The sequence below is a fragment of the Heptranchias perlo genome, chromosome 5, assembly GCF_035084215.1.
Source record: "Heptranchias perlo isolate sHepPer1 chromosome 5, sHepPer1.hap1, whole genome shotgun sequence".
NCBI classification, from domain to species: domain Eukaryota; kingdom Metazoa; phylum Chordata; class Chondrichthyes; order Hexanchiformes; family Hexanchidae; genus Heptranchias; species Heptranchias perlo.
The window spans coordinates 23980543-23993597 of NC_090329.1; the positions used below are offsets into that span (position 1 = coordinate 23980543).

Below are 13055 nucleotides of genomic sequence, written 5' to 3' on the forward strand. Positions count from 1 at the left end.
CAGAAATGGACACAATACTCCAGCTGAGGCCTAGCCTGTTTTATAAAGGTTTAGCATAACTTCCTTGCTTTTGTACTCTATGCCTCTGTTTATAAAGCCAAGGATCCCATATTTTTTTTAACAGCCTTCTCAACGCAAGGGAAAAAATTTGCAGAGCTACGGAGAAAGAGCGGGGGAATGGGACCAACTGGATTGCTCTTACAAAGAGCTGGCATGGGCTCAATGGTCCAAATGGCCTCCTTCTGTGCTGTAGACATTCTATGATTTTAACTTGTCCTGCCACCTTCAAAGATTTGTGTACGTACACCACCAGGTCTCTCTGTCCCTGCATCCCCTTTAAAATTGCACCATTTAGTTTATATTGCCTTTCCTCATTCTTCCTACCAAAATGCATCACTTCACACTTCTCTGCATTAAATTGCATCTGCCATGTGTCTGCCGATTTCACCAGTCTATGTCCTCCTGATGTCTTTTGCTATCCTCCTCACTGTTTACTACATTTACGAGTTTTGTGTCATCTGCAAACTTTAAAATTATACCTTGTATACCCAAGTCCAGGTCATTAATATATATCAAAAAGAGCAGTGGTCCTAATACCGACCCCTGGGAGACACCACTGTATACTATCCTCCAGTCTGAAAAACAACTGTTTGCCACAACTGCTTTCTGTCCCTTAGCCAATCTTGTATCCACGCTGCCACTGTCCCTTTAATCCCATGGGCTTTAATTTTGCTGACAAGTCTATTATGTTGTACTTTATCAAATGCCTTTTGAAAGTCTATATACACAACATCAACCACACTACCCTCATCAACCCTCTCTGTTACTCCGTTACTGAAGGTGTTGACTCTTGTTGTGATTGTATTGTGTGTTGACAGGTAACATTGTGCTTGTGTTGGGATTTGATAGCTTCATGTTTATCAAGTGGAATTAGGATATGTTTCTAATCTGTTCATATCTGGTATATTTGACTGGGGGAATCAGAACTATATCTTTGTGGATGAGTCAGCTATTTTTCAGCTCTCTGTTATAAACAGACGATTGTTTGAAGGATAACTGAGCGCAGTCTGAGGTGGAGTGTGAGGAATCTTTATACTGAATGCAGCCTACACTGTTTCATATTTGCGTTGTCAGTGGATGCCCAGCTGGTGTGGATCTGCCAAAGATGTGAGTGTGCTCTAGGTGCTGGCACGGATGTTTTGAGACTGCCTTGAAATGGGCAGCTTTTAGTTTCCTGCCAAGTGCTGACAAAGCCTCACATTTAATGAATCATTCTGGTCTGATCATGTGCTTCTACTGGCCGTCTCCAGCTGCGGGAGCAGGAAGTTGAGACTTGTTTAGTTCGGCCGATGAAATGAAACTAGTCTTACGGCTGGATGGAATGGACAACTAAGAGCGGAGGAATGGATCTAGAGAGCGGGGAGCTTTTCCCTCCGACTTTGTCTCCGGCGGTCCCTTCGTTTGTGAAACTGGGGCTGACCGTTGCCTACACTATCTTTTACTCCTTGCTCTTTGTGTTGGTGTACGTACAACTCTGGCTTATTCTACACTACAGACACAAGAGGTTTAGTTATCAGACGGTGTTTCTCTTCCTCTGCCTGCTCTGGGCTGCTCTCAGGACCATCCTTTTTTCATTTTATTTCAAGGATTTTGTACAAGCGAACTCACTAGGACCCTTCGCTTTCTGGTTACTTTACTGTTTCCCAGTTTGCCTCCAGTTCTTCACCTTAAGCTTGATGAATCTATACTTCACTCAGGTAAGTGCAGGCAGATAAGTTTGTTTCTTGTCTACAAAACAATCCCAGTTGTTGAAACATATTTTTAAAGGATTGCTTTCTGAAATTAGCCTTCTAAAGCAGAAGAAATGAAACGTGTTGTTTTTCAAATTTCTTCCCTTTCTCCTGGCATTTCAAAACTTCTCAGACCCCCGTGAATCAGTTTGTGAGAAGATTTGTAACTGGTCAAGTGACAATAGGTGCACAACGAGCAATATAACTGTGGTCACATTGTGCCTGAGACTACAGGTTAAAAGTTGGGATGGGGCACAGAGATGTGATTGTAGCACGAGGTAATCGGTAGCCCACAAACATAATGCTTTAGTGCACTAAATGAGTTTGTAGCTTAAAAAAGAAAGACTTGCATTTATATAGTGTCTTTCATGACCTCAGGACATCTCAAAACACTTTATAGCTAATGAAGTACTTTTGAAATGTAGTCACTGTTGAAATGTAGTCACTGTTGTAATGTAGGAAACGTGGCAGCCAAATTGCACAGCAAGATTCCACAAACAGCAATGAGATAACCACCAGATAATCTGTTTTTTAGCGATGTTGGTTGAAGGATAAATATTGACCAGGACAGCGGGGAGAACTCCCTTGCTCTTCTTCGAATCATGCCGTGGGATCTTTTACGTGCACCCAAAGCGCTTTACAGCCAATGAAGTACTTTTGAAGTGTAGTTACCGTTGTAATGTAGGAAATTAAGAGAAAAGTCATGGAAAATCACTTTGTTAAGGGTTTCTTTATGCCTGAGAAGGACTTGCTAAAGGCAACATTTTGAGAAAAACGTGGTTAAATTCAGCAGCTACAATGTTAAAGAATTTGCCATTGAGACCTGTCATTAATGGTCGGAAATGATCCATGGGAGGAAGAGAAAGTGTCACCAGTAGCTCTTAGGGGAGGTGGGGTGATAATGTTGCCCAGATTCAACCTACCACCCTGACATGCTGTCACACTGAATATGAAGTGTATAAGGTAAATGGGAGTTTGCAATTGCTGCAGTGAGGGGTAATATGGTAGAAAGGGGCAGACAGAGGTCTGGCAGTGGGGTGGAAGCGAGTCGATATTGTCAGAATCTTTGAAGGTGGCAGGACAAGTTGAGAAGGCTGTTAAAAAAGCATACCGGATCCTTGGCTTTATAAACAGAGGCATAGAGTACAAAGGCAAGGAAGTTATGCTAAACTTTTATAAAATACTGGTTAGACCTCAGCTGGAATATTGTGTCCAATCCTGAGCACCACACTTTAGGAAGGATATCAAGGCCTTGGGGAGAGTGCAGAAGAGATTTACTAGAATGGTACCAGGGATGAGTGTCTTCAGTTATGTGGAGAGATTAAAGAAGCTGGGGTTGCTCTCCTTAGAGCAGAGAAGGTTAAGGGGAGATTTAATAGAAGTGTTCAAAATCATGAAGGGATTTGATAGAGTAAATAAGGAGAAACTTAAGGAGAAATCGGGGATGCACAAGAGGCTAGAATTGGAGGAACGCAGAGTTCAAGGAAGGTTGTTGGGCTGGACAAGGTTACAGAAATAAAGTAGGCATGGCCTGCTGGAGTTTCACAGGGCAAAAAAGCAGAAGCTTCAAAGTTCGTCCTGGCAATTCTCCCATTTCTGCTCATTTCAGTTCTGTTTTTTATGCCTTCAGTACTCCGTGGTGGATCTGTCTAGCTGCCGGACTTTGAAACTTCCTGCGTCAGCATGAGGATTTCTGCCCCTCCCCCCACCAGACTGCCAATTCTTGGCGCTACTCCAGTGACAGTCCACCGTTTACATATGAATATCTGACCCTGGAAATTCAGATGGATTTTTTGAATAAAACATTATTCGAAGGCATTGGTTCCCAAAATGTGAAAACAAGGTTTTTAAAGAAAGCAAATTGGCATTTTGTGATAAACATTATCTTTTCTTGTGCAGTATTGCATTTGATTGTAGGATTGTAATTGAGATCAGTTGGTTCGGTTAGTAACGTTTTTGCTTCTGAATCAGAAGATTGTTGTTTCAAGACTCATTTCAGGACTTGAATCCCGCCTGACACTTTAGTGCAGTACTGAGGGATTGCTGCGTCGTCGGAGGTGCCATTCTTAGAATGAGATGTTGAACTCTATGCTTGTTCCAGTGCATTGGGTGAATGTAAATGACCCTATGACACCATTTGAAGAGGAGTAGGGAGCTCACCAGGTTTCTTGGCCAACATTCCTCCCTCAGCCAGCACCGCCAAAAACAAATTAACGGATCATTCTTCTCATTGCTGTTTGTGGGATCTTGCTGTGTGCAAAATATCCGCTGTGCTGTGCTACACACATAACAAGACTATGTGCACAATGTCATTCATTCCATGTGAAATACTTTGGGGGTGTTTCTGAGTCTTTTCTGTTCAGGTAGTTTTTGGCAGGAGTTCTCGGGGAATTCCACAGTTAGTATGTTCCACTTTATAACTGTAGTTCTAGTAATGAATGGTATTTAGAGCATTAATTACAGAGGTTTATGTAACAATAACAGAGGGATTATGGGGATTTTGGCTTGATGGTTCTGCTGCTGAGAGAGCAGATGCAGGAGCCCTGACTTTACAATGACAGAGCCTCACTGCGAATGTGTGGAACTTGCAAAGCCGGGCATGGGACCTCGCGCGCCTGCTTGGTGCCCGGTTGGATTTTGCAACCAGCATTCATGGTGGATCAGAGGAGCCTGACAGGCAAAGGGCCGTCCTCTGGGGAGGATCCTCTGGGGAGGATCCCCTGAAGTAAATCCCTTCCCACACCAGGGTGCCAGCCATCAAATGGGCTGGGATGCTGCCCCTCCGCATCACTTGCCTACAGGCTCCATTTTGTGCTTTCACATTTTGATTCCTTTCTCTTCATTTTCTTGCCCCGTTGCCTTGGCAAAGACTGGCAGATAATTTTGGTATGTATTCCAGTGGTATAAGGGGAATTATTAAGTATCCCCAGTTACTTCACACAAAAGTGTTGAGTTTTAATTCATAGGGGGGTTTCAACCTTCCAGGATTGACCTGGAGTCTCCAGGAATTATAGATTAATCTCCAGGACACTGCAGCCAGCAAAAAGCCCGGGAAAAAAAATCATAGGGGAATTATAAAAAATTGGGCGTCACTTTTTTCATTTTCTTTGAATATTATTAGTTATAAATATATTGGAGACGGGATAGAAAGGCTCTTTGACTGAGAGTCAAGGATCATCCAATCGGGTAATTAAGAGCCTGTTTGCTTTCCAATCGGCGCGGGAAGACGGTGCATTGCGAGGATGAACGTGTTGGGCGACCAATGGTGGGTGGGGCAGGAGGTCATGTGATGAAACTTCCAGGAATACGTCCAACCAAAGTTGGGAACCCTAGCCTGCCTAAGGAAGCAGTGAGCACAAATAAAGGGCTTGATGTTACCAGGGCTGCGGGTTCGCGGCGGTGGGGGGCTATTGGGCGCGTGGGTAACGTGCCCGGTGAAATCAGTCTGCCCCGCGCGCGATCGCAGCCTAATTGGATCCACTTACCTGGTCTTCCGGGTTCCCAACTGCTGATCTGCGCGTTGGGTGGGCTGCGCATGCGCAGTAAGCTCTGTCAGCTGGAGGAGCTCTATTTAAAAGGGCAGTCCTCCACTGACAGATGCTGCAACAAATAGGAAAAATTACAGCATGGAGCAGCCCAGGGGGAAGGCTGCTTCCAGTTTAATGATGCCTCGCTCCAGGTATCATTAGATGGGGTGAGGAGGAGGGGGAGGACAGAGATCTTCCCCCCGGAGGGCAGGAGGAAGCGGCCTGCCTCTGCCACCAAGAAGGCCTGGCTCAAGGTGGCAGAGGAGGTCATCTGCACCACCAACATATTGCTCACCTGCATACAGTGCAGGAGGCGCTGCAATGCCCTAAGTAGGTCAGCCAAAGTGAGTACACTTTCTCATTCCCCTACACTCCGTCTGCCACATCACAGCCCCCACCCCACATCTCCTTCTGCACTGCCAACACTACTCTGTCACATCATTCCTCACACCCACTCAAAGCTCATCCTCATCTTACCTGCACTTACTCACCTCGCCAGAACTCATCCCGCCACTACCACTCAACCCAATCCTCATACAATCTCATGGCTCTATCTCATACTCACCCTCTCATGCATCTCTTTCACGATCAGCCTCACTCAACCTGTCACTACCTGTGCTGCAGCCACAGCGCATGTATCACATATGTGCAGTCGGAAGCGTAAGGCAAACGTGTCGTGAGTATGAAGGGGATGCACAAGGGTGTTTGAGGGTTTTTACTTTTCTGACCAACTCACATCACATATTATATTGGCACCACTACTGCCACGTCTTTGCGAATCTTGTCTGGTTTGTGCAATAATGCCCTTCCCTGAGGATCACAATGAAGACCCACACCTGATGCCACCCATTGTGTCACTGCAAAGTGGGTGTAGGTGTATTTGCAGGGCTCTTTTGTGCAGAAACGACTGAGAGACATTGGCGATGTTCCCGGTGGCACCCTGGAAGGATGCGGAGGAGAAGTTGTTGAGGGCAGTGGCGACTTTGACAGCGACAGGTAAGAAGATGGTGCTCGGGCCAGCCGGGAGCAGCTCGGCATCAAGGAGGCTGCAGATGTCCACGACTACATGTCGAGTGACTCTGAGCCTCCGTGTGCACTGCTGCTCAGAGAGGTCCAGGAAGCTGAGCCTCGGTCTGTGGACCATGTGGCAAGGGTAGTGCCCTCTGCGACGCATCTCTCTCTGCGGTTGCCCTCCCTCCTGCTGTGCAGGTGGATGTGTCACAGCACTGTGTTGTGGAGCTCCATGTGTCAGAGGTGGACGGCTTGGCCGGAGAGGCTGGTGATGCTGTTCGCCCTCCGAGGAGGTCATGACTGCAGCTACAGCGGCCCCCATCCGGAAGATGTACATCTGAGGGGGTCCGCAAGGTAGGTACATGTCTCTGGACCCCGGGGTAAGTGTGCAAGTTGATGAATTTGATTGTCAGGAGGAGGGTGGTGGAGGCCAAACTTTGTCCCAAGTGACAGAGTGGCCTCCTGCAATGAGTGAGGGTCCCCCCCCGCCACCCACCTGTCAAATGGACCTTTGCAGCTGCCACAGGCTGATAGCTGCAACACGTCCATTTCAACTGGGAGTGTTTCCCCCAGCATGGGAAACAGTCCCAGTTGTTTCTAAAATCCCACCCCTCCTGACATATTCCCTTAATCAGGTCTGTTAATTACCTGAAATACCTAGGTAAATAGTCTCAAGTGGCACCCCGCTGGCTTTAATTGCCTGCGGGAGTTCCACATGCGGGGGCTGCGCGCGCACGTCGGCACGTCTGTGGGGAACCCGGAAGTGGTCGGGTTGGAGCCGGGCTCCCGACCCGCTCCAGGATTCCCGATTTTCGGAGCCCCCCCGCCAGGAACGCACCTGATAGCGGGTGCTAAATTGGAGGCCAAAATGTTGGAAGGGAGTCTGCATTGTAAAAGTCTCCTTTCGAAAGCAGCCGAGAAAGAGGTTGTGCATGTAACTGAAGTGGTAAAACCACGGGTGTATATATAGATAAAGCTTTTATGGCTACAGCCTCAGACATAGTGTAGATATTGAGACCACATGTCCCACAGGGCTGGACAAACTCTGATACTGACCAAATTTATTTAGTGAATCAAATCTGCAACATAAGATCTGTCAGCAGTGGCTTAGGGGGTAGCACACTCGCCTCTGAGTCAGAAAGATGTAGTTTCAAGCTCCACTCCGGAGACTTAACCACATAATTTAGGCTGACACTCCCCGTGTAGTACTGATGGAGTACTTTCAGATGAGACGTTAAACCGAGGTCCCATCTGCCCTCCCAGGTGGACGTAAAAGATCCCATGGTACTATTCAAAGAAGAGCAGCGGAGTTCTCCCTGTTTCCCTCAACTTTACAATATTGGCAGTAAAGCACTTTGGGACATCCTAAGATTGTGAAAGGCGCTCTATAAATTCAAGTCTTTCTTTCTTTACAGCCTGATTAAAAATTGAGCTGTTATTTTTTTTATTCGTTCACGGGATGTGGGCGTCGCTGGCGAGGCCAGCATTTATTGCCCATCCCTAATTGCACTCGAGAAGGTGGTGGTGAGCCGCCTTCTTGAACCGCTGCAGTCCGTGTGGTGACGGTTCTCCCACAGTGCTGTTAGGAGAGAGTTCCAGGATTTTGACCCAGCAACAATGAACGGCGATATATTTCCAAGTTGGGATGGTGTGTGACTTGGAGGGGAACGTGCAGGTGGTGTTGTTCCCATGTGCCTGCTGCTCTTGTCCTTCTAGGTGGTAGAGGTCGCGGGTTTGGGAGGTGCTGTTGAAGAAGCCTTGGTGAGTTGCTACAGTGCATCCTGTACACACTGCAGCCACAGTGCGCCAGTGGTGAAGGGAGTGAATGTTTAGGGTGGTGGATGGGGTGCCAATCAAGCGGGCTGCTTTATCTTGGATGGTGTCGAGCTTCTTGAGTGTTGTTGGAGCTGCACTCATCCAAGCAAGTGGAGAGTATTCCATCACACTCCTGACTTGTGCCTTGTAGATGGTGGAAAGGCTTTGGGGAGTCAGGAGGTGAATCACTCGCCGCAGAATACCCAGCCTCTGACCTGCTCTCGTAGCCACAGTATTTATATGGCTGGTCCAGTTAAGTTTCTGGTCAATGGTAACCCCCAGGATGTTGATGGTGGGGGATTCGGCGATGGTAATGCCGTTGAATGTCAAGGGGAGGTGGTTATACTCTCTCTTGTTGGAGATGGTCATTGCCTGGCATTTAACTGGCAAGTAACATTCGCGCCAGATATGTGCCCAAGCCTGGATGTTGTCCAGGTCTTGCTTCATGCGGGCACGGACTGCTTCATAATCTGAACGGTTGCAAATGGAACTGAACACTGTGCAGTCATCAGCGAACATCCCCATTTCTGACCTTATGATGGAGGGAAGGTCATTGATGAAGCAGCTGAAGATTGTTGGGCCTAGGACGCTGCCCTGAGGAACTCCTGCAGCAGTGTCCTGGGGCTGAGCTGATTGGCCTCCAACAACCATTACCATCTTCCTTTGTGCTAGGTATGACTCCAGCCACTGGAGAGTTTTCCCCCTGATTCCCATTGACTTCAATTTTACTAGGGCTCCTTGGTGCCACACTCGGTCAAATGCTGCCTTGATGTCAAGGGCAGTCACTCTCACCTCACCTCTGGAATTCAGATCTTTTGTCCATGTTTGGACCTGGAGCCGAGTGGTCCTGGCGGAACCCAAACTGAGCATCGGTGAGCAGGTTATTGGTGAGTAAGTGCCGCTTGATAGCACTGTCGACGACACCTTCCATCACTTTGCTGATGATTGAGAGTAGACTGATGGGGCGGTAATTGGCCGGATTGGATTTGTCCTGCTTTTTGTGGACAGGACATACCTGGGCAATTTTCCACATTGTCGGGTAGATGCCAGTGTTGTGGCTGTACTGGAACAGCTTGGCTAGAGGCGTAGCTGGTTCTGGAGCACAAGACTTCAGCACTACAGCGGGGATGTTGTCGGGGCCCATAGCCTTTGCTGTATCCAGTGCACTCAGCTGTTTCTTGATATCACGTGGAGTGAATCGAATTGGCTGAAGACTGGCTTCCGTGATGGTGGGGATATCGGGAGGAGGCCGAGATGGATCATCCACTCGACACTTTTGGCTGAAGATGGTTGCCAACGCTTCAGCCTTGTCTTTTGCACTCACGTGCTGGACTCCGCCATCATTGAGGATGGGGATGTTTGTAGAGCCTCCTCCTCCCGTTAGTTGTTTAATTGTCCACCACCATTCACGACAGGACTGCAGAGCTTTGATCTGATCCGTTGGTTGTGAAATCACTTAGCTCTGTCTATAGCATGTTGCTTCCGCTGTTTAGCATGCATGTAGTCCTGAGTTGTAGCTTCACCAGGTTGGCACCTCATTTTTAGGTACGCCTGGTGCTGCTCCTGGCATGCTCTTCTACACTCCTCATTGAACCAGGGTTGATCCCCTGGCTTGTTGTTAATGGTAGAGTGAGGAATATGCCGGGCCATGAGGTTACAGATTGTGCTGGAATACAATTCTGCTGCTGATGGCCCACAGCGCCTCATGGATGCCCAGTTTTGAGCTGCTAGATCTGTTCTGAATCTATCCCATTTAGCACGGTGGTAGTGCCACACAACACGTTGGATGGTGTCCTCAGTGTGAAGACGGGACTTCATCTCCACGAGGACTGTGCGGCGGTCACTCCTACCAATACTATCGTGGACAGATGCATTTGCGACAGGTAGATTGGTGAGGACGAGGTCAAGTAAGTTTTTCCCTCGTGTTGGTTCGCTCACCACCTGCCGCAGGCCCAGTCTAACAGCTATGTCCTTCAGGACTCGGCCAGCTCGGTCAGTAGTGGTGCTACCGAGCCACCCTTGGTGATGGACATTGAAGTCCCCCACCCAGAGTACATTTTGTGCCCTTGCTACCCTCAGTGCTTCCTCCAAGTGGTGCTCAACATGGAGGAGGACTGATTCATCAGCTGAGGGAGGGCGGTAGGTGGTAATCAGCAGGAGGTTTCCTTGCCCATGTTTGACCTGATGCCATGAGATTTCATGGGGTCCAGAGTCAATGTTGAGGACGCCCAGGGCCACTCCCTCCTGACTGTATATCACTGTGCCGCCAACTCTGGTGGGTCTGTCCTGCCGGTGGGACAGGACATACCCAGGGATGGTGATGGAAGAGTCTGGGACGTTAGCTGAAAGGTATGATTCTGTGAGTATAGCTATGTCAGGCTGTTGCTTGACTAGTCTGTGGGACAGCTCTCCCAATTTTGGCACAAGTCCCCAGATGTTAGTAAGGAGGACCTTGCAGGGTCGACTGGGCTTGGTTTGCCTTTGTCGTGTCCGGTGCCTAGTGGTCCGTCCGGTTTTATTCTTATGACTTTTTGTAGCGAGATTTTACAACTGAGTGGCTTGCTGGGCCATTTCAGAGGGCAATTAAGAATCAACCACATTGCTGTGGGTCTGGAGTCACATTTAGGCCAGACCGGGTAAGGACAGCAGGTTTCCTTCCCTAAAGGACATTTGTGAACCAGATGGGTTTTTACATGGTAGTTTCATGGCCATCATTACTGATACTAGTATTTTAATTCCAGATTTTTATTTAATTAATTGATTTTAATTAATTGAATTTAAATTCACCAGCTGCCGTGGCAGGATTTGAACTCATGACTCTGGATTTTCGTCCAGGCCTCTGGATTACTGGTCCAGTAACATAACCACTATGCTACCGTACCCGTCATAAGTGAGTGACATCTGGATGTTGCAGGGGGCTGAAAATGAATTAAAGTTGCTCAGGTGACTGAGTTAACCTGTGCAACCTGCTTATCCTAATCCTTTTGTTACAAAGGATATTTTGTACTCCTTGTCTTACTAAATTCATGATGTGGAGATGCCGGTGATGGACTGGGGTTGACAAATGTAAGGAATCTTACAACACCAGGTTATAGTCCAACTGTTTTATTTGAAAATCACAAGCTTTCGAAGGAGAAAGCCTCCGAAAGCTTGTGATTTTCAAATAAAACAGTTGGACTATAACCTGCTGTTGTAAGATTCCTTACAATTACTAAATTCAGTCAGTTCTAGCTAATCAGTCCTACAGAAAATAAACAGGTCAGGATCCAGACTGAGAAACACAGGCGGAAGAATGAAAGGAACAGTTTTCTGAAAGCAGATTTCCAGCATAGAACCTCCATGGCAGGAGTGTATATCAGAAAATGGACAGAAGATTATTGGGAGCACACTTGTGATCTACTGAGGCTCACATCAAAAGAAAGACTTGCATTTATAAAGCGTCTTTCACAACCTCAGGACGTTCCAAAGCGCTTTACAGCCAATGAAGTACTTTTGAAGTTAGTCACTATTGTAATGACCAGATAATGTTTTAGTGATGTTGGTTGAGAGATAAATATTGGCCAGGACACCCGACAGAACTCCTCTGTCCTTCTTCGAAATAGTGCCATGGGACCTTTTACGTCCACCTGAGAAGGCAGGCGGTTTAACATCTCATCTGAGAGACAGCACCCCTGACAGTACTCTCTCAGCACTGCAATAAAATACCAGTTTGGATTATGTGCTCAAGTTGCTAAAGTGGAACTTGAACCCACGACTTTCTGATTCAGAAACGAGAGTGCGATCCATTGAGCCACGGCTGACACATTAGAACTGTCTCTTCGGAAAATCCACCCGTGATTTTACCCATGGTATCAGCACAGAACTGAGCAATGAAAGCCAAGAACTACTTGTGAGCTGCTAGAATCAGAATCTCAGAAATTTCAGCATGATGCTTATAATCAATGCTAACTCTTTAATTGGAGCTATTTACTATAATCCTATTTCCTTGGCCTTTCTCCATATCCTTTTATATTCTTCCTTTTCAAATACTTATTCAATTCCCTTTTAAATGATATTATAGCTTCTGCATCAATAGCCACTTGTGTTAAAGCATTCAATGTTCTAATAGCTCTGTGTAAAATATGACCGGGAAAGCACATGACAACAAGGTAATTACGGATGAGTAAGGCCATTTTACTCATCTGAGGTCATCCATCCAGAAAGACCTTACAGATGGATGACCTTCGTTGCAGTGTCCAATCAGAGTCTGTTTGCCCAGCCTTCAATACTCGCCAGGAGTTTTTGTTCTTCCTTCAATACCCTCCAGGTGTCTTCGTTCTTCCTTCATTACTCTTCAGGAGTTTTCGTTCTTCTTTCATTACTCTCCAGGAGTCTTCGTTCTTCCTTCATTACTCTCTAGTAGTCTTCGTTCTTCCTTCATTACTCTCCAGTAGTCTTCATCCTGCCTTCAATACACTCCATCTAAAGCAAAATACTGCCGGTGCTGGAAATCTGAAATAAAAATACAAAATGTTGGAGAAGCTCAGCAAGTCAGGCAGCATCTGTGGAGAAAGAAACAGATTTAAAGTTTCAGGTCGAAGACCTTTCGTCCAGCACTTTTTGGTTCAATACTCTCCAGTAGGCTTCATCCTGCTTTCAGTACCCTCCAGTAGTTTTTGTCCAACTTCAATGCCCCAGGAGTCGATGTTCTTCCTTCAATACCCTCCAATAGTCTTCGTTCTGGCTTCAATACCCCAGGAGTCATCGACCTGCTTTTAATGCTCTCCAGGAGAGCTTGGCTGTCGGAATGAGTGAAGTTGTGCGTTCTTTTTCTCTGGCTTGATGCTGTGCCCTGCTGTCCTCTGGACACTGATGGTGCTTGAGTGTTCATAATAAAGTTTGATAAAAATATTACTAAGACATGCAGTGACGT

At 46.9% G+C, this 13055-nt stretch overlaps 2 protein-coding genes across 3 annotated transcripts in view; one reads left to right on the forward strand and one right to left on the reverse strand.

Moving 5' to 3' along the window:
- Positions 1 to 1313: 1313 nt before the first annotated feature.
- Positions 1314 to 13055, forward strand: part of LOC137321646 (G protein-coupled receptor 137Ba-like) — a 28258-nt gene continuing 16516 nt past the window's right edge. Inside the window, exon 1 of the mRNA XM_067984137.1 lies at positions 1314 to 1757. Coding sequence (XP_067840238.1) covers positions 1377 to 1757 — 381 coding nt within the window. The 5' untranslated portion in view covers positions 1314 to 1376. The remainder of the gene's footprint in view (positions 1758 to 13055) is intronic.
- The window catches only part of ero1b (endoplasmic reticulum oxidoreductase 1 beta), an 89009-nt gene continuing 88249 nt past the window's right edge, over positions 12296 to 13055 (reverse strand). For both annotated transcript variants that reach the window (XM_067984136.1, XM_067984135.1), the window contains exon 17: positions 12296 to 12634. In XM_067984136.1, the coding sequence (XP_067840237.1) occupies positions 12580 to 12634 (55 nt within the window). In that variant the 3' untranslated portion in view covers positions 12296 to 12579. The remainder of the gene's footprint in view (positions 12635 to 13055) is intronic.